Here is a 27,545-nt window from a genome sequence, read left to right on the forward strand (position 1 = left end):
GATAATTTTTGAAGCATCACATATCTTTTAATAATATTAAAGCTAATCCACTATAGTCTTTAAAAAACTGTCTTCATGAATGTAACAGGCTATATTTGATGAACAAGATGACAATCCTGATCACAAATCGACTCATATGATATCTGGCAGTGGTTCTTGAACTATCCAGACATTATAATCACCTGGACAGCTTTTGAAATACAGTGATGCCAGAACCCACATGGTATTTTAGTTTATTGGATGTTTTGTAAAAAAAAATTCAAAGGAATTCTAATAAGCAGCCACAATCACATCCATTTTGGTACAATTTATATATAGACCTCAGATGTCAAGTCTCTTCTTGAACACATACTGGATCAGCCACTTTTCTGAAAATAAAAGTTCAAAATATTTTAAGAATAACTGGGGCACAGTAATGTGGCCTGAGTGATGAGTAGATATTGTTTTAGAAACATTAGGTTATTTATTATTTTTAATTTCATGAGCCCGTGATGATTGAGCATCGGCTGAGTTTTCTCAATTATAAGCCAAAGCAGAGTCTTATTTTACTTCTCTTGAGTGTGTAATAGCATCCTCTTCTCTTTCGAATTTAAAACTTGCCAGTGTCAGTCTGAAAAACCAGAAAATTGTTTTAATATTCATTCTGCTTAGAAACAATAATGAAAAATAAAAACAAACTTCCCAAGATACAAATACCCACACTGACTTTCAATTATCTTGTGGTGAGTTAGCTGTAAAGGAACCTCGTCATATTTGGGGTGTCTTTTTTTTTTTTTAAGATCTTATTTATTTACTCATGAGAGACACACAGAGAGAGGCAGAGACAGGCAGAGGGAGAAGCAGGCTCCATGCAGGGAGCCCGATGTGGGACTCGATCCCAGGACTCCAGGATCAGGCGCTGGGCTGAAGGCGGCACTAAACCACTGAGTCACCCGGGCTGCCCTGGGGTGTCTTTCTATGTAAGATTAGACCTTTTGCTTAAGCTCTAGTGATAGCCAGCACAGTATGAATGAAATTGGGGGAAGGATGAGGAAACAGCATATGAGAAATAAGGATAATAAATAAGCAAAAATTTTTTCAGAATTTAAAAACACTAATTTTGGAGTGTTGTCAGCTGAATCTCATTCTAATGAGAGAGTTTAGTTGGTTCTTAATAAATGTAAATGTATGTTTCATTTAGCGTGCCTTCAAAACTTTTTGTGAATAAAGCCTAAGCATTGCAAGGTCATTTTACTTAAATACCATGGACTATCTTCTGAAATTTTGGATGCTTCTCACTGATCCTGTCACCTTCCCCCTCCCTGAAATTAAAGGGAACTCTGAGAAAGGAAGATGAAAATCTGGTTATTCAAGTAGTCAGACATTAAGCAGACTATTTTATTGAAGAAATGGTCTTAATTCATAAAAATTGCACTTTTTTTTCTCTTCCTAGCAGTCTATGAACATAAGTTTGGCAAGCCAGAGAGCAAAATAAAATATCAGTAAAGATTTACAAAATTTAAAACGCTTTTTCAACTTACTGTGCAATCTGAGAGTGGGATATCTCGAGCCTTTGGTCAGCACATTCGCTGATTTCTTCATATGAGGAATTTCTATTTTTTACTTTTATTTTTAAAAATATTTTATTCTTTTTACTTAAAAAAAATCTCTACACAATGACATTCAATTATGTGGCTCCCAGTAATTTTACACAAGGCAAAAATCTTACAGTTTGAAATCAGGAATATGAATAGAAATAGAATTATAAAGTGCCTACTCATCATGAAGGAATGAAGTGTCAGAAAGTAGACAACTGTAGCATGGGGTCAACTCTAATCCACTTGTCTTCCACACAAGCAGTGGATGCATCCACTAAGGGTTAAAGTTAATGCAACTTTTAGGAGGTAAATTGCAATGTTAAGTTGGCAAGATTTATATAATTATCCTCAAAATGAAATCCCAATACTAAGATCTGAAATTGCTGACAGTACAGGTAAAGATAACATAATGCTCTTTGCTAGGTGTCCTCTAAAAAGCTAATAGGAGAATTTTATAGGGGCACCTGGGTGGCTCAGTGGTTGAGTGTCTGCCTTCGGTTCAGGTTGTGATCCCGGGGTCCTGGGATCAAGTTCCGCATTGGGCTCCTTGCAGGGAGTCTGCTTCTCCCTCTGCCTATGTCTTTGCCTCTCTCTCTCTCTCTCTCTCTCTCTCTCTCATAAATAAAATCTTTAAAAAATTTTTTTCAAAGGAGCATTTTATAATGTTATGAAGTAAATAGAATCAATATAAATATGTTCCATCATTCCTCAGCTCCTTTGTAGCACCAAAATTCTATTATTTAAGTATTTGGCATAGTTTTTAAAAACAAAGATTTCTATTAAAAAATTATACCTTATTTATTAAGTTGCCTAAATGTCTTTGATATTTGTCATTTTCTTCAATGAGTCTGTTGCAGTGGTCTTCTTTTGACTCTAGAAGATTTCCCAATTTTGCAGTTGGTAAAAATACTAACCTGGAAACTGTTAACTGAAAAATACTAACCATGAAAACCATATATGGATACTGAGAACAAATAAGAACAGTGGCCTAATCTTTATTCCAAGATTTCTTAAACCAAGTTGTACCATAGGTAAATCAATAGATGCTAATCCCGGTTAGACTGCGTTTAGAACAGATAGGCAGAAATTATAATTTTATAATTAGTTATAATTTTCTCCACTTTAATATTATTAAACAGCTTTGCAAATAATTTGACACTTGGTAGTGAATAAAAATATCAGCCTCAAATCTTCACTACCTTTTTTTTACCCTCTTTCCATTTATAACCAATATATAAACATATTTGATTCTATCTGAAATAAAGCAGTAATGTGCTTGATGATACATATTCAGGCTTGAAAAATATTCTTGATTTGCACAAATGATGGCAGGTTTTTAAAAAGGTTCAGCTCAATGTATGCCATGTTCTGACCTAAGATCAATGTTTATTTGCAAACAAAAAAAATTAAAAATTTTATTTCTAAAAGTGACATCTTGAATTAATGATCAGAAAAGGGTATTCACAAGGTCCCTCAGCAATTACCTCCATTTTCAAATCAATTTTAGAAGAAAAATGACAGAAATGTACACATTAAATACCAATGTTAAGAATGGCCATAAGTCTTCTAATGCTTTAGATATACTTATGTGTCTATAGTGAAATCCCCTAGAAGAAGCAATAGCAAAACAAATTTGCTGCAGAAATAGCAACTTTCTTATTCTTACTTATTTTTAAAAGGTTTTTTAAATTTATTTATTTATTTATTTATTTATTTATTTATTTATTTATTTGAGAGTGTGTGTACAAACAGGGGGAGGAGCAGAGGGAGGACAAGCAGACTTTCAGCTGAGCATAGAACTTGATATGAGGCTGGATCTTATGACCCCCCCTTTTCTCAGGCCAAGTGTTTACTGATGAGAATTTTCCACACTCTGGATTTGTTATCATGGTGTCATAATAGGTCTCTTTATCTCCTGTCAAGGTAGTTCGGTCTAGAATCCTGCCTTTGGATCTAGTTATTTTGGTGAGAAGACTTCCTAGATGTGCTGTGTATGTCTTCCTGCATCACGTCAGGGGGCATAGCTGTGCGTGTCTCACCTTTAGTGGGGTTGAGATGTGATTAGCAGGCTCAGGTGCTTGTCAGTCTGACCCATTCATTAAAAGCTGCGCCCCTAGGGGTGCCTGGGTGGCTCAGTCATTTAAGTGTCCTACTCTTGATTTCGGCTCAGGTCATGATCTCAGGGTCATGAGATTGAGCCCCGCATTGAGCTCCATATCAGGCTCTGTGCAGGTGTGGAGCTTGCTTAAGATTCTCTTTCTCCCTTTCCTTCTGCGCCCCCAACCCTTCTCTCTCCCTCTAAAAAAAAGAAGCTTCCCCTCAGTCTTGAGTGAAGGTTTTTAGCAGCCGTTATAATTGCCCCCTCCCCCCGCCAAAGATGCGTCTTCTCTTCTGCTTTTGATAGCTTACCTTTTCAGTGAAGAGCTCTCCCTCCCTCATCAACTATTTGGTTTCTCTGAGATACAGTTTGTACAAGTGGACTGCAGCACATTTAAAAAATGATATAGTGGGGCAGCCCCAGTGGCTCAGTGGTTTAGCGCCACCTTCAGCCCAGGGCATGATCCTGGAGACCCAGGATCAAGTCCCACATCAGGCTCCCTGCATGGAGCCTGCTTCTCCCTCTGCCTGTGTCTCTGCCTCTCTCTCTCTCTCTCTCTCTCTGTCTCTCATGAATAAATAAATAAAATCTTTAAAAAAAAATGATATAGTGTCCCTGACATGCTTGCAGGTGTGTCCTCTTTCTCATTCCAGCTTCTGGGAAGATGGAGGTCCACTTGCATCGTCTTTTATGTCCGAAGCACAGAATGTACTCATGAACAACAGAATCTACAGCTCTCCTCTCACCTCCCTGTGCTCAAATTTTACTAGTCTTCAAAGTCCAGCTGCCATTCCCTTCACAAGGTGTCCCATGACTCCCCTCCCTGGACAGTATCTGTTCCTCCTCTGAACTTAACATTAGACAGACACTGCCTGTGTTTGACACTGGTCACTGTATCGCTTTCTAAGAAACTTCCCCTTTATCCCTCATGAATATTTATGTATTTTATCTTCTTTTCTAGGGTCCTTGGAAGCAGAGATCATGTTTGATTTGGCTTTCTGTCTCCAGAGTGACTAGCATTTTTATTTTTAGACTTTCGTGAGAAGTCAATAATTACTTATTAAATTAAAAAAATTAATGAATAATAAGAAACTTGTGAGCCCTCACCACGTTGGACTTTTTCTTCCCTCTCAAAGATGGTTGGTCATGCTATGAGTTTATTGCAGAATGCCAATGTTTAATAATTTAGAAATATGATAGACTTTTCTCATTAACCACTATTAACAATAATCACCTTTTCGCTATTAGAGGGATCCAGTTGGACTGTAACTCTGTATCTAGATACCAAGATCACATTTTAATTTACTTGTAACATATATTTCCTATTTCATCTGCCTTTATGTTTCTTCCAGCTTTATTGAGATATAACTGACATATAACTCTGTAAGTTAAGGTGAACAGCATGCTGATTGGACACTTTTTTATATTGCCAAATTATCACCAATGCAGCATTAGCTGACAGCTCCATTAAGTGACATAATTACCATCTCTTTTCTGTGGTGATGCCTCCACCTTTAGATGGTATCTAAAGTGAACTATTTCCCAAAGTACTCCTTAATCATGGTGTTATAAACAGCTATTGATACATTGATATTAAAAATGATGGTAGTAGGGCGCCTGGCTGGCTCAGCCGGGAGAGCATGTGATTCTTGATCTCAGGACTGTGAGTTCAAGCTCCGGGTTGGGTGTAGAGAGTACTAAAAAAAATAAAAACGTAAGAAAATAGAATGGTGGGACACCTGAGTGGCTCAGCGGTTGGGCGTCTCCTTTCAGCTTAGGGCATGATCCTGGAGTTCTGGGATTGAATCCCGTGTCAGTTCCCAGCAGGGAGCCTGCTTCTTCCTCTGCCTGTCTCTGCCTCTCTCTGTGTGTATCTCTCATGAATAAATAAATAAATAAAATCTTTTAAAAAAAGAAAACAGAATGGTGATAGCATATGCAAAAATACAAATGTGTTTCAATCACTGTGAAAAACAGCACATATTTTTTATTTCTGCATTTTGAAAGAAATAGTCTAAACAATAGACTAAACAATAATCAGATAGGACAATATGTAAAATATCAAAACCTGCAAATGCAAAGTATAGAACTTAAACTCTACACATAATGGTTGAATAATACTGCTACAGTACCAGTGTGTGACCATTTTAACGAACACATTATTTGAAGGTTGATATTCTTAAACTTGTTAATAAAATGGTGCTATGGATAAAAGTGTTAGCCAAGCAATAAAAGGTCTTTCTTACTAAGAAATCAAGATCTTCATTCATATTGTGGTACTTTATCAGCGTGGCTCCCAATAAGATAGGTATATCTCTAACATTCTTGGCTTCATCTGAATCAAAGCCTATAACCTGAGATTAAATATGTATTTGTGTTTGCTTCCAATACTTTCACATTCCTTGGAAAATCTGACAATAAATACTTTATAAGTTTAATAATCAAAGAGATCGTCAGTGGTTAGAATAATAGAAGTGTAGAACTTAGAGCTAGAAGGATTTCAACAAACTTACCAAAAGAACACAAATATCTGAAATTCTATTTTTGTATGTTAAACAGTACACAGTAAATGTTAAACTCACCTCAATAATCTGATCTTGAAATGCTGTTTCTTTTGCAATTAACTCTCTAAAAGCTGTGATTTTGGCTCTATGTTTCAGTACCTAAGGAAAAAAAGCATTTTATACTTCAAAAAAGAAAAGGAGAAGAAATAAAACTACATTCAAATAACATTTATAATAAAATCATCAAACCATGCACCATCCACTCCCCAGTCTCCAAACATCAACTGTTTCTACAGCTCTTGTACAGAAAAGAGTTCACACAGCAGATCTGAAGCTGCTTCCCTAAGAAGGCCTGCTAGTCATGCTGCCCCCTGACTGCCATGTGGGAACCTGGGTTGCAGAAGGATTTTCATCATTCTAAAATATGAATGGCTCATTGTGCCTACCCTATTTGTACAAAGCGTGCAGCTTATACTGAATGCCTCTTTCCTTCTGGAGGGTTCAGAGTTTGAGTACGTGCTAGGCAGACATGACTAGGCGAGCAGCCCCCAGTAAAAACCCTGGGTGCTGGGACTATAATGAGACCCTGACACAAATTTCATACATAGTGTCAGAGCTCATTGCTAGGAAAATGAAGTGCTTCTTCTGTGACTCCACACAAGAGAACTCTTGGCAGTCTGACTCTGGTTTCCTCTGGACTTTGCCCCAAGCACCTTTTCCCTGTGCTGACTTTGCTGTGTAGCCTCTCACTGTGAAACATAGTTGTACCACCATATGCTCAATCCCATGGGTCCTACCTAGCACACCACAGAACCTGAGGGTGGGCTTGGGGTCTCTGGAAGCTTATCCCAATATTTAATTGTTTTTACAGTCAGGCTATCAGAATTCTTCTGTAAAGGAAAAAAAAAAAAACCTACCCTAGATTTAATTTATAATCATTTCTTATCTATTCCTTCAGTATAATAACAATCAATCTTAATATTTAAGATTCAAACTTCTCCAAAAATCAGTGAGGTAAAGTGTGATGCACAGAATTATTTTTTATAAACAATGCAAAGCTCAATCTCACAACCCTGAGATCATGACCTGATCCAAAATCAAGAGTTAGACACTTAACTGACAGAGCCTCCCAGGTGCCCCAACAATTTCCAATATTTAAAAAAAATAGAAAAAAACTTTAATGAACCTCCAGTAATTATCACTCAGCTTTGACTATTGACAGTAGTGGCCAATTTTGTACCATTTACACCCCCAACTATGTCCTCCCTCCAATCCCCTTTCACAGAGTCCAATCACAGACAAATCATTTCACTTGCCAATAATTCAGTAAATTTACCAAAACACCACAAATATCTGAAACTTTTGTATTCAGTGGGGCTTATTTTTGAAGACTGGTTTAGGAAATGGAGGACAGAAGTTTTTCTTCATATCCATTATTCCCCGATCAGGTTAGCTAGGAGACAAAGAGGCTTCCCAGAATACCTGCAACAAATTTTCTATCCACCTCAGTTCAGAGAAGTAATTTCCTGACAGCATAAGACTGAATTTGTTCCTACAATCCAAGATCCCATATTTGAGTAGGTTTTTATTCTGTTACCTGATACACTTGCCACTTCTGTATTCCTCTCACATTAAAACTGGCGCAAGTTAACATCCTGTTACCACCTTCCCCATTTCACTGATTCTCTTGATTTATCCCTCCATCTCTGTACAACTACTACACTAAGCAAAGAACAATTGAAGAAATTCCAGGAATCCCTTCCTGTACCCTGTGCTATTTGAGAAAGAAAATGGTCAGTTTTCAATGTATCCACTATTACAAGTGCTAAAGTCTGAAGTCACTATCAAGATGTCAAAATACACTATTCTTCAGGTATCAGTAGAGCCAGGCAAAACTGGAAAAAATAATTATACCATATTTTTAGTAGATGAACAGTATTTTCTAATACAAATTTAAATTATAAAACAAGTCAAATACTGAATAATATACCTCTTTGGTGAGGGCCATAACAAAATTAATCTGGTCCCCCCTCCAAATTTTTTCCCTTAAGTATTTATTTTTTTTTGGGGGGGGGGGAGAATGAGCGAGAGGGGCAGAGGGAGAGGAAGAGGGAATCTCAAGTGGACTCCACGCCAATCAAGGAGCATGATGCAGAGTTCAATTTCATGACACTGAAATCATGACCTGAGCCGAAACCAAGAGTAGGACACTTAACCAACTGTGCCACCCAGGCCCCCTCAAAAACCAATTCTTAAAAAAAATCCAAATTTGGAGACTTTCTTTATATTTTTGTGTTGCCTTTTTCTTTGACTTTTTTTCAGGAAAAATAAACAATTTCTATAAAAAGAATAAACACAGTACCTCTTTATCTAAATTTTCCTTTTTAAGATACAAGTGCTTCAATTTTTGTAGCATTATATCACTAACTTTCTTGCTCTCTTTTAAATGTTCAGCATCAGGAATGGTGATGTCCTAAGAATAACAGTTTGAGAAGTTATATTAAAAAGTTTTCCCTAAAGCTAAAGGAAGACAGAAAAGAACACACACAAAATTCCAGAACAAGTGACCAAACCAAAAGAGAGAAAATATTGGACTCAATTCTTCAATTACTCATAAGATATCTAGTAAACGGTTAGTGTGGAAAGAATTCTTACAGATTCACCCTTGCATATAAGTTATTTTGGTACCAATTAAATGATCACTGGGAAGTTAATCCTCACCTACAATAACAATACATGCTTAGGCATTCACACGTACATCCCGTTAGCCTGGCCTAATCAGCTTACAAATCCAAATTTCAGCCAAATTGCTGTGTCTGACACCAGGGTAATCAGATATCCTCAATAATATTGAAACTCTAGATATTTAAAGGTGCCTAGAATGAAGGTATTTGCATGTATAGCCTCAAAGTCAAAAATATGTGCATAAACTGGACTGCCTGAGTTAGTATCTGAGTTCTGCTGCTTAACACAATGTGAGACAAAGGACAAGAAACTTGACTCTTCTAAGCCTCAGTTTATTTTTCCATGATTTGATTTGGTCCGATCTGATCTTATTTTTCCCATTTGAAAAAAAAGCATGATAATATAAAGAATGGTATAAGGATTGGATGAGATAACCCATGAAAAATAGCGACAAACTTAAGACTTCAAGGACAGGTTGTGAAGTCAATAAATAATTTGTTGAGTGCTGATTAAGGGCTTTGCCTGTATTAGGTACAGGGCTATGAAGCACCAAGTTTCTGATGTTGAAGGCTTATTTTTTTTTTTAAGATTTTATTTATTTATTCATGATAGACACACAGAGAGAGGCAGAGACATAGGCAGAGGGAGAAGCAGGCTCCCCACTGGGAGCCCGATGTGGGACTTAATCCCAGGACTCCAGGATCATGACCTGAGCCAAAGGCAGATGCTCAACCACTGAGCCACCCAGGTGCCCGATGTTGAAGGCTTCTGCTGTAGTGGGTGTGGGAGACACAGAATAAGCAAACATAATATTTGTTTGGTATGGGATGACATCTACGGACAAGAGGGCTAGGGACACATTCCTCCTTGGGAGGTGTGGTACAGAAGCAACAGCTCGCAAATAAGGCAGAAAGAATAGCAGCTTCCAGTGACATGGTGGGAATCAAGCCTTAGGGTGAGTAAGCAAACGTTTGAAGGAACAAAATGGGATGTGAAAGTTTGTAGCTAAGAAGAGTCTGTGCCACATTCAGACTCACACACAGAAAAACAAAACTTCAGGTGGATGTAGTCTGTGGGCCACCACTCTGTGATCTCCCCATAAAATGCTCAGGTCCATTTCTAGCACTAAAAAAATGCTAGCATTTAACAAACTTAGCTGAAACAAAATAGATATAAGGGTTGTGTTGAATCAGGACCATCACAGATCATGCCCCTCAATTTTGGGTGAGATGACTGCACTTAAAATCCAAGATATGGACATTAACAGAAGAGGAAGAAACATAGACAGCTCATTTGAGAAACTATCAAATGCCAGTCCTGTAATATGGTCTCTCATTATAGCAGTGCTCGTTACCTCCCAGGGCAGCGGCAAGTATCATTTCCCCTACTCAGGAAGAGGAAGCTAAGGCTGACAAGGCACACAAGCCAAGAGCTGGTGAAGTCAGGATTCAAACTCACCTGACACCAATTTTGTTCTTCATTCCACCAGTGTACCCAACTCCCTACTGCTCTCCCTCTACCCAAAAGCTAAATTTTAGATTGGGTCAATGGCTCACTGATGGGAACACTCACCCATCACCAGGGGATTACCACTCTGATAGAGCTTCCAGGTCACGGAAGAAGTACTAAGTGAAGGGTTTTGTCTGATACCCTTATTTTTTATCTAATTTGGTTATCTTATTGGAGACTTGTGGGAATTAGGTATTGAAGAAAGATAAAAAAGCAGTAGGAGGAAGGAAGAGCTGAATGCTTGGCTTAAGGGTCTATATTTTGTCTTCCATTTTTTTCTCCCATAACTTAACTCTCTGTGGCTTTAGTTTGCCTCTTCTGTTTTGTTCAATCTTGATATTTCTCTCTCCCCCAACAAAAATACAATTTTTAAAAAATTACCTGGCATGTGGTGGTCTCTCTACCAACTAGAGCCAGAAGATTGTGAATTTTGGAGATCAGCTGAGAAGTTATTTTCTTGTCTAGGGGATTTAGGCTCTCTTCTTCACCAGGTGAGGAATTCAGGACCAAATCAGAATGCACCATCTTTTGGACACCTGGGTGGCTTAGCAGTTGAGCATCTGCCCCTGGCTCAAGGCATGATCCTGGGGGCCCAGGATGGAGTCCCATATCAGGCTCCCTGCATGGAGCCTACTTCTCCCTCTGCCTGTGCCTCTGCCTCTCTGTGTCTCTCATGAATAAATAAAATTTTCTTAAAAAAAAAAAGATTGCACCACCTTTACATCCTATGTGTACACAATTCAGACATGTCATGATAAAGACAAAGAGTCTGGATTGCTCTTTAAGTAAAATCTTGAATTTTTAAAAAAATATTTTATTTATTTATTTGAGAGACAGAGAGTGCAAGCAAGAATGGGGACTTAGGGCAGACAGAGAAGGAGAAGCAGGCTCCCAGCTAAGCAGGGAGCCAGACTCAGGGCTCGATCCCAGGACCTGGGATCATAACCTGAGCCAAAGTCAGATGCTTAACTGATTAAGCCACTCAGACAGCCCAAGCAATATGCTGAATTAAATATCACTCTTAGGGGTGCTTGTCATCTCTGCTTACGGTAGTGGTTCTCAGAGTGTGACCCTTGGCCCAGCAGCATTGTGAGAGACTTTGGCTCTTGTTAGAAATGCACATTCTCGGGCCCCAAGGCACACCTACTGAATCAGAAAAGTGGAGGTGGGCCCCAGGAATCTGCCTTTTCACAGCTAAGTCTCATAAATGCTAAAGTTTGAGAAACAAACAATGGGTTAGATCATCCTAACTTCTTCCTGGAGAAAAGATTATAGAGAGAATTTTTTAAACATAGAACAATATTTTCCTGAGAATCATTAAAAAATAATAGAACTGCTTACTTGCAAACAACACTTGTGTTCATTATAGATTCCTGAAAGTCCACTAAGGACATCCTCAAGGTAACATAATCAGCTCAAGTTGTTATAAAAGTTTTAAAATAAACACATTTTTTTAGTTCAGATTAGCCTTCTAAGTAGTCAGAATTAATAAGGTTGTACTATAAATATTTTAAGACAGGCCTGCAAAACTGAAATAGATGTGTGCTGGCTTGTGAAAATGATCACTTCCAGGACATGCTTCCAGGTTCCATGCCAAAAAAGCCATTTGAACTGCAGAGAATACAAAATTACAACCTCTCCAGACATATTGAGATGAGGTTCTCATGCTGTTTTTAACAGATGTTAACTTAGACTTAGTGTGGTGATGATTTTGCAACATATGCAAATAGCAAATCATGTAGCATACCTGAAACCAATGTTATATGTCAATTACATCTCAATAAAAAAGTTTATAATTTCATAAAATTAGTATGTGATATAGGTTTGTCTGACCTTGTAAACCAATATGTAATTGCATTATTTAGTTTTATTGTTAGGCAGATGTGGCATGAATACATGGAGATCTCCAACCAGAAGATCCTTCATCCTCAGGGATGCTTCAGATGATTGGTCACAGGTACCCAGAAGTTCCCACATTAATTTTCACCTCTACCAAAATAGACACAAGAGCTCAGAAATGGTTCTTCTGCAATGTGAGTACCTAAGAACTAGAGAAACTTCTCCAAACCTGTGGTACATTTTCCATTCTCTCTCTCTCTCTCGTTAGTAATTCTTTCTGCCAACAAATATGAGCACAGTGTCTAAATGTGCATCAATAGATTGTGGGCAAGTTGGAAAATTGTGAAATTCAGAATTGGAGAACCTGATGGATACCTTTGTGCCATCCGCCTCCACTGCTTCCCCGGGGTGTTCCTGTAACTGCACTGTCTCAAACTGAGGGGCATCACTTTGCACCTGCACCTGCTGCCGAAGCCTTGCGATTTCCTGCTGCACATCCTGGACCTGCTGCTGGAGTTGAGTGTTCTTTGCCTTTTCATTTTCTGATATGAACTGCAAATGACTAACCTGAGCGAGAAGCTTCTCGAGCCTCAATTTCAGGCTCTGCCTTTCTTCCAGGTTTTCCTTCTTGTGCTTCTGAAGTTCCTCCTGTAAAGATAGGAACTCTTGTTCGAGGGTCTTTTTCTCCCTTTTCAAGTCCAGAGCGGAGGTGGTAGCCTTTTCCAGCTCTCCCTTCAGTTGCTGCAGCCTCTCAACCTCTTCTTCTTTCTCACTGATGGTTCTGTTCATCTGTAGGCACAGGCTGACAGTTTTGTCTCTCTGTTGCACTGCCGTCATGTACTTCTCCTGTAGATGAACAAAATTGCCCTTGATCCTCTTAAGCTCCAGCTGCAAGGTCTCCTTTTCATTCTTCACTTCCTGAAGACGATTTTGGGTATGAGTTAAGACCTTGTGCAAATTCTGCAGTGTCTTGTTGGTGTCACTCTTCTCTAGCATCATTCTGTATTTGTCCTCAATTAATTCCTCCACCTTGGCCTTCAGCTCATTTATGATATCCACGAACACCTGCTGTTTGGTGTCCTGCATCTGTAACTCCTCCACCTTCCTCTCTAGATATTTGTTGCTACTCTGCAGGTCTTGGATCTGGCTTTGCTGCTTTCTATTTGTATGCTCTAATTTCCCCAAGACTTCGCAAGCCATCTCCTCTTCCAGAGATTGTGAGCTTTCCAATTCCTGCTCTGTGTCAGGCATCATGCCATCACCCAGAGGTGCTCCACCGCTCCAAGGAATGCCTGCAGGAAACCAAGGTGAGGCAATCCTTGGACTGGCCAGGCCCTCCAGGGGAGCTTCCTTTTGGCAACAGACTGGCATGTCAGGAACATCCTCAAAGCTCTGTACTCCTTTCGAAGACACTACAATCTGTAAAGTAGAGTACGTAAGTGTGAAAAAGAGTATAAAGATCATGAATTTTATTTATTTTATTTTTTGTATATGTTTTTATTGGAGTTCGGTTTGCCAATTTATAGCATAACACCCAGTGCTCATCCCATCAAGATCATGAGTTTTAAAGTCAGATAGAGTTTGCTTGAATCCTGGATTCCTAGTGTGGTTTCCTCAGCATAAAAGAACAATGATAATATCTCCTTCCAATAATAATACCTTTGTTGTTGTTGTTTTTTATTTTTTAGATTTATTTATTCATGAAAGATGGAGAGGTGACATGCAGAGGGAGAAGCAGGCTCCCCATGTGGAGCCTGATGTGGGACTTGATCCCAGGACCCCGGGATCATGACCTGAGCCAAAGGCAGACGCTGAACCACTGAGCCACTCGGGTGCCCAATAATAATACCTTTTTAATGAACATACTTACATAGGAACTGCTAAGTATATACATAGCACTGAATGGCACAGCAGAGCACAAACAGTATATATATATATATATATATATGTAGATGTACATATATATAGATGTATCACATTTACTTTTACAAAAGAAAAACTCAGCTTTGATACTCTCACCACTTTCTATGATACAAACATTTCTGAGCTCATGTGAGGTACTTTCTTTGACTTCAAATGAATTAAGACAAATTTTTCAATTACTCTACAGTCTGTGAGGACTCTTGAATGAAGACTTCTGTTATTGCTCATTAAGCCATTATCTCACAGCTATGACACCTGTGAGTGTAAGAATATCAGATGGCCATGCCTCGTGATTGACTTTCTGCCCACAATACAGGTTTTGGGGGCTTTTTAAAAGGATAATAAGTTGTAGCAAGAAAGTGCTGATATGAGTAGGACATTTAAAACTCTGTAAAATATATCTGCAGGGGTGGGCTGTATAACTTTCTAGAATTTAGAGACAGTGGACTCCTATGTTTTAATGGTTCACCATTGCTCTGGGATAAAGACAACTATTCCTACTGAGGCCTATCCCTCCTGATGTCTAGTCTTGATGCCTGACCCATGCAACCTGTCCATCCACATCAACTGTCTGCTGCCTTTGATCCAGCAACACTGGGCTTCTGTCAGGTCCTACTGGGTGTCATGCTCCCTGAAGCCACAGGGTTCTTGTGTTACTGCTGCATGGAATGCTCTCCCACCCACAGTTACTTTAGTAACTCCTAGCTCATCCTTCAGAGCTCAGCTCAATATCCTCTACTTCACGAATGGTAATATTTGCATCATTTTATTCACAGCACTTATCATACTTCTGTTTATAGTTTATATGTAATATTATATAACATATATAACTTACACATACACTTTATATGTAACTACTCACCATATTTGAAAGTCTACATTTGTGTGATTATTTAATGTGAGTTTCCTCTACTGCAGTGTTACTATCATGAGGATAAAGACCTATATCTTTTTTTTTTTTTATAGCCAACACATAGTGCAGGGCCTCCACATAATAGATTCCTGAAAATATTTATTTAAAAAAAAAGATTTTATTTATTTATCCATGAGAGACAGAGAAAGAGAGAGAGAGAGAGAGAGCGCGCCAGAGACACAGGCCGAGGGAGAAGCAGGCTCCACACAGGGAGCCCGATGCGGGACTAGATCCAGGGTCTCCAGGATCACGCCCTGGGCTGAAGGCAGCGCTAAACCGCTGAGCCACCCGGGCTGCCCTGAAAATATTTATTGACTGAATAAATTGCTAAATGCAGTGGACACAGGAAGGAGGAATCTGGAGAAACATTAATTAAACATTTTTTTAAAACGTCATTTTCCTGAATCAACAGAGGAAATAAAGTTCTTTTTAAAATGCTGCTTCCAAATAAATGAACAGAAAGCTGCTTACACTTGCAAATGAAACATAATATCATAGCTTTTCTCATCAGACTTACAAATAAAAGGTACTATTTTTGCTATTCTTGGATTATACCTATTTGCCCATACTAATTCTTAAAATTGTTACTTTAAAAAAATTTTCAGAGTACACAGAGTTTATACTATAGGCATTTTCAGTGTTCTTAGGATACTATATGTGTGCCCAGAAAGATAAATCAAAAGACAAATTAAAATGTTCACTTTGGTAAACTAATATTTTGTGCTTGTCAATAGAAATCCTTCAATAGAGGGCACCTGGGTGGCTCAGTGGTTGAGCGTCTGCCTTTGGCTCAGGGCGTGATCCCAGGGTCCTGGGATCAAGTCCCACATCGGGCTCCCCACAGGGAGCCTTCTTCTCCCTCTGCCTATGTCTCTGTCTCTCTGTTTCTCATGAATAAATAAAATCTTTTAAAAAAGAAATCCCTTGATAGAAAAATTTTAAGATTTTCTTGTCAAATAATCTAATATCTCTCCTTCTTCTCAATCTTTTCCTTACTGTAAACTCTGAGTTCCAGCCAATTGGATTCACCAAACATAAAAGCCCATAATTCAAGGTACCATGTGGATGCTAACATATGTAAAAGGATGACAGAGCCCTGATCCTGAAGAAATTATCATTCAGTAGAGCTAACCTTCAAGTATGGACTTAATTTCATTAGAAGAAATTTGTTTCTAAATTGATTAAGATCACATAAGGCATTTTTGCCAGAGAAGCAATGTCCCTCGTGCTGATTAGATTATCTAGCTACTTGGAAAAGTCTCAGCTTATATACATGTTGTTGTTGTTTTAGGAAAGCACATATTTTAACACTCTACAAACTATAATGCCCATCAAAAATCTTACCTCCTTGGGACGACTGGGTGACTCAGTGGTTGAGCGTCCGCCTTTGGCCCGGGGCGTGATCCTGGAGTCCTGGGATCACGTCCCACACCGGGCTCCCTGCACGGAGCCTGCTTCTCCCTCTGCCTGTGTCTCTGCCTCTATCTCTGTCTCTCATGAATAAATAAATCAAATCTTAAAAAAAAAAAATCTTACCTCCTCTGTTGTATAATTAGCTCTCAGATCAAGGAAGTTAAAGTTATTCTCGTTGTCAAAAGGTTTTTTAACATCACTGTGTACATTTTCCATATACAAGAAGCTTTGAGGTTGACTAGGTTTGAGTGCAGCCTCTGTGGCAGCACTTTTAGCTGGTGACGTTTCCGTGAATTTCAGTGTCTCTCCACTGCTATGGACCAGAGGTGGGCTTCTAGAAAGTTGTCTGACACATTCATGAGCAAGCTGCTCTTCCTTTGTGGAGGTGCTAAATTCAGTTCCCACTGAATTTTCTTCCTTAAACGAATCTTCCTTTATATTAGTGTCTTTTGGACAATTACACACATGACTTTGCATTTCTGGTTTCTCTGTGTAAGGTAAGCCTTCTGTCAGATTTTGAAATGTTATTGTTTCAGTATTAAATGCTTCTGTGAGATGAAATTTGCAAATGGGTTCAAATTGTCTGAAGAAAGAAAGGCTGGTGTCAACTGGCTGAGTTAGTAAGTTCTGTGAGTCACTTCCAGTGGTGACATCTCATTAGAAAGAGAAAGATAGAAATAATAATTAGCTGACCATAACTTTATATGTTAAGATATTTACATGTCTGAAATAAGCTGCTGGAGTCTTTTTAAAATTATATTTATTTCGGCTTTTTTTTTTTTTTTTTTTTTTTTTTTTTAGTGGATTTCAGCATGACTTTGTGCTAGCCAACCAAACAGAACTTTTACATGGGGGCCAGAAGTTCTCAAATGACTGCTACAAAAAAGCTTGCTATATGTCATTCTGGCCAAATACCATTACAACAAATCCCAAGATATATTCAAAATTTTTTGTTATAATTTTTAAGTGTTTTATGTTTCCAAAGAATACAAAAGCACAATAAATAGAATAACAAACAAACATAAACTTGTTTAATCTCACAACAACCCCATGAGCTAGGCACTGTTACTCTTCCTGTTTTATAGATAAGGAACCTGAGACATAAGAGATATTAAGTCACTTATTAATTGCCTTGGGTCACAGAGTGGGTAAGCAGTGCAGCTGGGATTCTAGAATACTATTTTTCTTTTCTTTTTCTTTTTTAAAATATAAATGCAAGTTAGTTAACATATAGTGTAGTATGTTTTGGGGTAGAATTTAGTGATTCGTCACTTACATACAACATCCAGTGATTGTCCCAACAAGCACCCTACAATACTCATCACCCATTTGGCCCATCACTTATCTCCCCTCCAGCAACCTCAAGTTTGTTATCTTAAATATAGAGTCTCTTATGGTTTGCCTTCTTCCCTGATTTTATCTTATTTTTCCTTCCCTTCATGTATGTTCATCTGTTTTGTTTCTTAAGGTCCACATACGAGTGAAATCATATATTTGTCTTTCTCTGACCTATTTTGCCTAGCATAATACACTCTAGTTCCAACCATGTCATTGCAATGGCAAGATTTCATTCTTTTTGATGGCTAAGATTCCATTATTGATACACACACACACACACGCATACTACATCTTTATCCATTCATCAGTTGATGGACATTTGGGCTCTTTCCATAATCTGGCTATCGTGGACATTACTGCTATAAACATTGAAGTGCATATGCCCTTTTGAATCAGCATTTTTGTATCCTTTGGATAAATACCTAGTGTAATTGCCAGGTCATAGGATAGTTCGATTTTTAACTTTTTGAGGAACTTCCATACTGTTTTCCAGAGTGGCTGCACCAGTTTGCGTTCCTGCCAACAGTGTAAGAGGGTTCCCCTTTCTCTGCATCCTTTCCAACATCTGTTGTTTTCTATATTGCTAATTTTAGCCATCTAGAATACTATTTCTAAATGCTATGGTATGTTGTTTCTCAATAAGACACATTATCTAGACTTCATATGTTTTTAAAAATCAGAAGCAAATAGGGATGCCTGGGTGCCTCAGCAGTTTATGCCTGCCTTCAGCCCAGGGCATGATCCTGGAGTCCCAGGATCGGGTCCCACATCAGGCTCCCTACATGGAGCCTGCTTCTCCCTCTGCCTGTGTCTCTGCCTCTATCTCTCTCTGTGTCTCTCATGAATAAAAATAAAATCTTTAAAAAAAATCAGAAGCAAATAAGGCAAGATGGAAAGAAATAAAATGTTACAAAATTAATGATGCCTCCCCTTTATTCTCTCCTTTCCTCCTCCCCAGAGATAACTACTGATGAATTGAAGCTAGTATGTATTCATTCGTCCCATCCATATTTTTCTACTTTCACTACTCATTTATGGACCTTAAATAATATATATCAACTTCCCAGAATTTCTAATTTTGTGACCATCTTACTAATTTTTTGCAGCACCAAAAGACCAAAAGAAATACCTAAGAGTTCCATTTATTAAGCTCCACTTAAGTATTTATTAAGCTCCACTTAAGTATTTCCTAACAAGTTTGTAGATGTTCAAAAACATACAATATGAGTTCCATTTATTAAGTAGTTAAGCTCAACTTAAGTATTTCCTAACAAGTCTGTAGATGTTCAAAAACATACAAAAGAAAAAACATGTTTTATTTCAACCAAACTTACTACTTGGATGTACTATTGTGTACCACACATCTCAAAACTTGAAATCAGATAAGACATTAACTCTCACTTTCTATTCCACATTGATTTTCGTATAATACTTTTTATCATAGCAACCATCAAAAATCCAGCTTTGCAAATCATATTTTATAGAAAGGGTTGTAGTATGGTTTTACACTGAAATAGTGAACTTTTGAGATCCCTGAGTGGTGCAGCGGTTTGGCGCCTGCCTTTGGCCCAGGGCATGATCCTGGAGACCCCGGATCAAATCCCACGTCGGGCTCCCAGTGCATGGAGCCTGCTTCTCCCTCTGCCTGTGTCTCTGCCTCTCTCTCTGTGTGTGTGTGACTATCATAAATTTAAAAAAAAAATTAAAAAAAAAAAAAGAAATAGTGAACTGTCTCAAGCTAGTAGTTTGTGGGATCCAACAGATGCTATCACTGTTTCCTAAATATTTCAAAAGATCCCGCAGCACCCTGGGATATACAATATAATTTTCTGTGTTTTAAAATTTTATGTAATTAGAATCAAATTATATTTGTGACCTATATGTTACATATAAAAATATAAAATAAAAATATAAATGTATATCCGTATGAAAGTCTTTATTTCACTTAAAATTTTGCTTTTCAGATTTAGCCATGTAAACACATGAAGATCTAGTTCATTTTACTGAAGGATTACACTTTACTTCCTTTTTGTTAGATATTTGTTTCTATTTTGCTATTAAAAATAACCCTTCAGGGCAGCCCAGGTGGCTCAGCGGTTTAGCGCCACCTTAAGCCCAGGGTGTGATCTGGGGGACCCGGGATGGAGTCCCACGTCGGGCTCCCTTGCATGGAGCCTGCTTCACCCTCTGCTTGTGTCTCTGCCTCTCTCTCTGCATGTGTCTCTCATGAATAAATAAATAAAATCTTAAAAAAAAATAACCCTTCAGTGAACATCCTTATATACATTTCAATGTACACTACGAATTTTTTGTTCAGGTTCTGGGTATATAGCAAAGTGGAATTGCTGGATTATAGAAAATATATATCTTCAAAATTTTTAAAAAGATTATATTTATTTATTCATGAGAAACGAGAGAGAGAGAGAGAGAGAGAGAGAGAGAGAGAGAGAGACAGGCAGAGGGAGAAGTAGGCTCCATGCAGGGAGCCCGATGTGGTTTCGATCCCAGGACTCCAGGATCACGCCCTGGGCTGAAGGTGGCGCTAAACACCACTGAGCCACCTGGGCTGCCCTATATCTTCAAATTTATTAGGCATTGCAAAATTACTCACCAAAGTGGTTGTACCAATTTGTACTTCCACCACAAGTTTCTTTGCTCTACTATAATGCACATTAAACTGATACGAACAAAATGGAATTTTATGGTCTTTTTAATAATCATGAAGGTTTACTTTTCTGTGATCTATTAGATACTGTTTTGGCTTGAACTATATCTCCCAAACATTCATACGTTGAAGGCTTACCACCCCCCACACACATCCAGTACCTTAAAATGTGACTGTACTTGGAGATGAGGCCTTTAAAACAGGTAGTAAAGGTTAAATGAGGTCATAAAAGTGCGGCCCTAATCCAATGACTGGTGTTCTAAGACACCAGGGAGGCATAGGGAAAAGGCCATGTGCAAACACAAGAGGATTGCTATCTGGGAAGTCTCAGGATAAATCTACTCTCACACAATTTGATCTTGGACTTCCAGCTACTAGACTGTGAAAAAACAAATTTCCATTGTTGAAGCCATCTGCTCTTTAATATTTTGTTATGGCAGCTCTAGTAAGCTAATACATATTCTTTGCCTGTTTTTCTATTGAGTTGTATCTTTTTCTTATTGAAGTTCTTTATTTGGGGTACTAATCTTGTTAATGCATACACTGCATGTATCTTAGTCTGAACTGGTTTTTTATTTTATTATCATTTGGTCATATAAAATTTTTTAAAAAATTTAATATAGTCAAATGTGTTGCTTATGGTTTGTACTTCCCATGTTATGCTCCAAGCCTTACATTTCTCATCTGTAAAATGAAGATAAAACAATCCTTATTTAAAAAGAAAAAAAAGGGGATCCATGGTGGCTCAGTGGTTTAGCACCTGCCTTTGGTCCAGGGCCTGATGCTGGAGACCCAGGATCAAGTCCCACATCGGGCTCCCTGTATGGAGCCCGCTTCTCCCTCTGACTCTGCCTCTCTGTGTGTGTGTCTCTCTCATGAATAAATAAATAAAATCTTTAAAAAGAAAGAAAGAGAGAGAAAATCCCTATTTCATAGGACAGTTTTAAAAGCAACTGTACATAGAAAGTGTGCATTAGCACCTGCCCACTACTATTATTGCTCTTATCACAGGACATACACACAAAAATCTTAGTTTCTGTTTGCTTATTGGCAACAAAGTGATACTCACCATCTAATTCATCATCTAGTGTGCCATAAATATCTTTGGAAAGTGTGGGTTTAGATTCATCTTCCCTTTTTACATTCTTTATTTCACTCTGTATTAATAAATAAGGCATTAGCATTAATACTTCAAACAAATATCATAAGCCTCTTCTGAATGTATACGTGCATTGCTATGTAACTTCTGTTAGTATTTTCTGTTGCATGAGTAGAATGTACTTTCTAGGACCAGTCCCTTCTGTATATCTGAACTTGTTAGTAAAACCATGCAAATAGAGACCTGATATTAATAACATTAAGCAAGTATCTTGCTATTTTAATATTTTGGTTTTTTGATATGTCAAGTCATGTTACTATAAACATGGGGATGTATGATAACATAATATCTCTGATCATCCTTTGAAGTTTGTTAAATCTGATCTAAACAACTATTAGGATAGCTGTTCTTCAAGTCTTTTTTTTTAATAATTTTTTTTAATTTTTATTTATTTATGATAGTCACACAGGGAGAGAGAGAGAGAGGCAGAGACATAGGCAGAGGGAGAAGCAGGCTCCATGCACCGGGAGCCTGACGTGGGATTCGATCCTGGGTCTCCAGGATCACGCCCTGGGCCAAAGGCAGGCGCCAAACCACTGCGCCACCCAGGGATCCCTGTTCTTCAAGTCTTTTTGAGGTGAAATCTGATTCTAATAGAAAGAAATCTAGTGCTTATTCTCGAAGGTCCCTTAATGTCATCTAAGATAAAAGGTTTTGGAAGTAAATTAATAGTATAAGTAAGGTAGTAAGGAAAGTTTTTTGAATGAGGAAAGCATTGGTTTAATCATAAAGTGTATCAAGAATGTGAGACCTAAATGATGCTCTAAAAAATTTGCGTCTCTTACTAAAGTCAGCTGGTTACAAACCTCAATTCAATCATGCTTTTTATAACATTGTTGCACTTATTGAATGCACCTCCAGTAGGAGAAAAACTGAGTTATATTTTACAACAATTTGTTTTTTAGACTTCTTGCTAATTTAGGCCATTTCTACTAAGGAGATTTTAGAAATATGAAAAATAATATACTTGGGAAATAAAATAGCATTATTCACATGTATTGATGTCATGTTTACACAGACTCCACTACTTTCATATTACCATAGCATTTCTATGATAATACCATTTTTAACTAGAATATGCCTTTTGTTCCTTCGGTCTGTAAATTCTTTGTGAAAAATAAAATACTCAGTGAATTCCAAGAAAGAGAACCTCTTGACATAATTTAAGACATTCATTCTTCATAATTTGATACATAATGGTTAGACTCTGATTAACACTGTAGTATTATAACCAAATTTTCTTTTGAAATTAAAATAAAAGTTATCATTATAAAAAGAAACTTTAACATTATTTTTAAAAAGAAAGTTAAAAAAAACACTCAAAAGCTCACTACCCAGTGAGAAGCAATGTGATCATTTTTCTACATCAACAAATACACAGTTGATCCTTGAACAACAGATTTAAACTGTTCAAGTCCACTTAAACACAGATTTTTTTATAAACATAGTACTGTAAATGTATTTTACCCTCCTAAAGATTTTATTAAATTATTTGACAGAGAGAGAGAGTGCACGCATGTGTGCACACAGGGGGAAGGGGCAGACAGGGAGGGAGAGAAAGTCTTAAGCAGATTCCACACTGAGGGTTGATCTGATGGGTAGCTCCATCTCAAAACTCTGAGATCAGGACCTGAGCTGAAACTGGGTCAGATGCTTAAACAACTGTGACACTCAGGTGTCCCCTGCATTGTAATGATTTCTGTAATCCCATTTCTTTCCTCTAGCTTATTTTATTGTAAGAATACAATGTGTAATAAATATAACACCCAAAATATGTGTTAATTGACTATGTTGTTTTTAAGGCTTCTGATCTTTTGTTCTGGGGGACTCAAAAGTTGTATGAAGCTTTTCAACTTCGAGGGAAGTCAGTATGCCTAAGCCCTGCATTGTTCAAGGGTCAGCTCTGAATCTGTATTACCATATTTAAAGTTTACATATCTACTGACATCTGTGCAAATAATTTAACTCCCTACTGATAAAAATTTGGGTTGCTTCTAAAGTTTATTTTTTAATTTTAAATGTTACCTTTCTAAAAACTTTATTTGTGTTTGGTAATCTCTACACCTATCGTGGGGCTTGTACTTAACAACTCCCAGATCAAGAATCACATGTTCCTCTGACTGAGCCAGTCAGGTGCCCCTAATGTTTATTATAGGTAATTCTGCACATCTCATTTGCATACTTCCTTGAGGTACAATTAAAAAGAAAATGTGTTTTCTGGTCACTGAATAGCCCTTTAGATAGGTTATGCCAATTTATGGGCTAACCCACATGAAATTGTCAATATTTCTCCATTTTTGAACTACAAAGTGTCAGTTACATATGGCACAACCTAATTCATTTCTATTATTTACATTCCTCTAAATAAATGTCAAACTTTTAGAACAGCATCCATCATGATTTCGGACAGTATAATCTTTTATTTGGTGAGAAAGGGCACTTGGAATTTTCATTAAGATAGAAAATTATTTACATGCAGGGCTGTCAATGCCTTTAGGAATGATGCTTGAGGGCAGCTTGGGTGGCTCAGCGGTTTAGCTCCGCCTTCGGCCCAGGGCCTGATCCTGGAGACCCCGGACCGAGTCCTGCATCGGGCTCCCTGCTGGAGCCTGTTTCTTCCTCTGCCTGTGTCTCTGCCTCTCTCTGTGTCTCTTATGAGTAAATAAAAAAATCTTAAAAAAAAAAAAAAAAAAAAGGAATGACACTTGAATCATTTGCATGCTGACATTTTAGAACATGCTCTAGATGAGATGTCCTGTCCATTGACTCTTTTCCTGCCTATGACTAAATTGTTGTGACTATGTCCCCTGGTTGCACACTTAAGACTTCACTTGGAGTCCAGGAAGGATCAGTGTTAACACTATTTGTAAAATTCTTTGTTACATTAACAGAACTAGGAAAACCAGACTCTGTTTGAGGGTCTCCTCTGAGCCTCCACCAGAAATTCTTTTAGTGTTCTTCCTGTTTTTGAGGAAATTTTCATATGGGAGACAATGTGAAAGCTGAATACATCTGTACCTCCTAGTACTCTATAAGCAACGCTCACCTGAGGCGAGTCTGAAGTGGTACTGTTGGTATCCATATACAAGGGAAAATGTGAGTGAGTTAAGTCTTGAGAAAAACTGCTGAAATTCATGCTATCTGCTTTGAACACGCCTTCTAATTTTTCATGAGAGGCATCCACTTCAAAATGTGCAGGATCTGAAGGTGATGACCAAACTTTTTGATAGTCTTTGTTTTTAACTGTTGAATGATGAAGGTTTCTTTTAACAAAAACGTAATTTTAATGTTCATTAGTATATACAAACAGAGGTTATTCCTCCCATTCCCCCTCACATTCAGAAAGCAGCAACATTCATTGTCCTAAAATTTTTAAATGTCCGTTGTCAGGTTATTAGAAAAATAAAAATTTTTAGTTTGAGTATATCATGGGCACTTTGTGTAGCAGTAAATACTGATTTGGACAAAAACAAGTCAATATATGTGGCTACTATCCAATCATTCCCTAAAAGACTTGGGACCCAGATCATAAAGGGACCTCTCAGTCATTTAAGAGATATTTACAAAATATTATCAGAGGACTATCAGGTTCCACAAAATACTGTACTGATATTTACTTGATACTCTCTATTGTGTCATTACCAAATTAAATCCAACATTGTACATCAGTTTTCCTCCACTTTCCTATCCCACATTATTCTCTCAGGCATTTTGGTTTGAAAACTTGGGAGACACCCTTGGTATCCTTCTAATTCGTCAACTGGGCTACCCAGTTACCAAGTCCTGTGCATCTCTCCTTTAAAAATGACTTTCGGGAATCCCTGGGTGGCTCAGCGGTTTAGCTAGTGTCTGCCTTCGGCCCAGGTTGTGATCCTGGAGTCCCGGGATCGAGTCCCACGTCGGGCTCCCCGCATGGAGCCTGCTTCTCCCTCTGCCTGTGTCTCTGCCTCTGTGTGTGTCTTCCATAAATAAATAAATAAAATCTTAAAAAAAAAATTTCATGGGCACCTGGGTGGCTCAGTGGTTGAGTGCCTGCCTTCGGCTCAGGGTGTGATCCCAGGATCCTAGGATCGAGTCCCACATCGGGCTCCCTGCATGGAGCCTGCTTCTCCATCTGCCTGTGTCTCTGCCTCTGTGTGTCTCTCATGAATAAATAAGTAAATAACCTTTAAAAAATTTTTGGTTAAAAAAAATGTTTTTCACAACCCATGCTTTCTTTCCACCTCTTACACCTTCGCACTGGCCCATGCTCTTGTGACTTCCTCAGGCCTGTCAGGGGATGGGAGAGGAAAGGATGTCCAATTGCATGGAATCCAAGTTTTCCTCCTTGACTTTCTAGGTCTCCCACAGCCTGGACCCACATTACCTATTTGGTGCATCCCTGCTCTAGTCAGATCTTGCTCCTTAACTGCTTCAGTCTGAACTGGCAAATGCTTCTCTCTCTTGAGACCTTGCTGTCTACCCATTCATCTATCTTTAAAATTCCTGCAATGTTGTTGCATCTAAACCTCTATCACATGGGAGGCCTGGGTGGCTCAGCAGTTGAGCATCTGCCTTCAGCCCAGGGCGTGATCCTGGAGACCCAGGATTGAGTCCCACGTCAGGCTCCCTGCATGGAGCCTGCTTCTCCCCCTGCCTGTGTCTCTGCCTGTCTGTCTCTTGTGAATAAGTAAATAAAATCCTAAAAATAAAATAAAATCTCTATCACAATTCAGCACCTATTCATTTTACTGTTTTAACCTCTGCCACCCTTTCAAGGGTGTCAATATTTACACGTTTTTAAAAAGTGATGTTTACACCCAACATAGGGCTTGAACTCACCACCCTGAGATCAAGTCGCATGCTCTTCCTACAGCCAGCCAGGTGCCCCACAGTATTTACAGACTATAAGTGCGTCCATTGGAGTCCATGCGTGATTTTTCAGAACTCCTTACAGCAAACAGCAATGTCGTTCACAGAGTGACTATTGATTGAACGAACCTTGCAGTCCAAGGACTTACTTTTACTAAAACTTCTCCATCTACAGTCACTGGCCATTTGCCTGATTTTATTTTATTGAATTGCTGAATTAACGAATAATAATTGAGGCTTGATTCCCATCCCCTCCCCCTGCAAGCTACTATGTCATCCCGTAAAGTATAAAAAAAAGCCAGTGGGTCAAGCAGGCTAGCCAGGGATTAGTGAACTTTTTAATCACCTTTTCCATCTTTCCAAACACATAAATGCTGCCTGCGCTGTGGTGAAGGGCATCTGAAAAAAATCTTTGTTTTCTAAACGCAAAACAAAAACAAAAGCAACCAACAACAACAAAAAACCAAGTGTCTTATTCCTTAAACTTTTTTGGTCTAGAATTTCCAATCACATTTCTGGACCTTTATTCATAGTGCACATTCTATCAACTTATTATTTATTATTTTTTTTAAGATTTCATTCATTCATTCATTCATTCATGAGAGAGGCAGAGACCCCGGCAGAGGGAGAAGCAGGCTCCCTGCGGGGGAGCCCGATGCGGGGTTCGATCCCGTGACCCCGGGGTCACGCCCTGAGCCCTCCAGCTGCCCCTCTAGTTCGGTTTTAAGGCGTTTTCAGTCGTATGACAAACTCTCTAAAAAAAAAAAAAATCACTTATCTTAGTTTACCCTCAAAACACGGCACCAAACTCCTTAAGTCTAACTACCAGGCTCCATAGTTTCCCGGACCGCGGCAAGGACCTCGAGCCTCCCGCCTCCGCACGCCGCGGCGCGGGACGAAGAGCAACGTCACACCCGCTCCCACCCAAGGCGTTAAAAAACGGCCGGAGGTACCGGGCGCGTTGGACTCGCGCGCGTGTGACGTCACCCCGCCGCGCCAGCCAATCTCCGCGAGGCTCGCGGCCCGCCGGGCTCCCACGCCCCCTCTGGGCCACGCCCCCCACCTGCGCAG

General features: G+C 38.6%; 1 protein-coding gene across 11 annotated transcripts; it reads right to left on the minus strand.

The window, feature by feature from the left end:
- Positions 1-207: 207 nt before the first annotated feature.
- CAGE1 (cancer antigen 1) lies at positions 208-27,442 on the minus strand. Of its 11 annotated transcripts, none has more exons than XM_038584115.1 (9): positions 27,301-27,442; positions 24,670-24,886; positions 21,534-21,621; positions 16,585-17,114; positions 12,588-13,631; positions 8,542-8,652; positions 6,258-6,338; positions 2,371-2,505; positions 208-610 (listed from the first exon to the last, which is right to left on the minus strand). In XM_038584115.1, exons 2-9 carry the CDS (start codon positions 24,757-24,759, stop codon positions 590-592), a joined length of 2,100 nt encoding a protein of 699 aa, XP_038440043.1. In that variant the 5' UTR covers positions 24,760-24,886; positions 27,301-27,442; the 3' UTR covers positions 208-589. The 11 variants fall into 11 exon arrangements, with proteins under 11 accessions (XP_038440043.1, XP_038440041.1, XP_038440042.1 ...); XM_038584113.1 differs by having other exon boundaries at positions 27,263-27,419; XM_038584114.1 differs by having other exon boundaries at positions 24,670-24,866; positions 27,263-27,410.
- Between the last annotated feature and the right edge of the window lie 103 nt (positions 27,443-27,545).

Source organism: Canis lupus, chromosome 35 (assembly GCF_011100685.1).
Source record: "Canis lupus familiaris isolate Mischka breed German Shepherd chromosome 35, alternate assembly UU_Cfam_GSD_1.0, whole genome shotgun sequence".
NCBI lineage: Eukaryota > Metazoa > Chordata > Mammalia > Carnivora > Canidae > Canis > Canis lupus.

Bases quoted from the DNA above. Each gene is read 5' to 3' on its own strand.
- CAGE1 (XM_038584111.1), bottom strand. The intron at 13,632-16,584 runs GTAAGATTTTTT...TCTACTTTACAG, and splicing joins CTAATTATACAACAGAGGAG to ATTGTAGTGTCTTCGAAAGG. The intron at 2,506-6,257 runs GTGAGTTTAACA...AGTATTTTTCAG, and splicing joins TTCAAGATCAGATTATTGAG to TTAACAGTTTCCAGGTTAGT.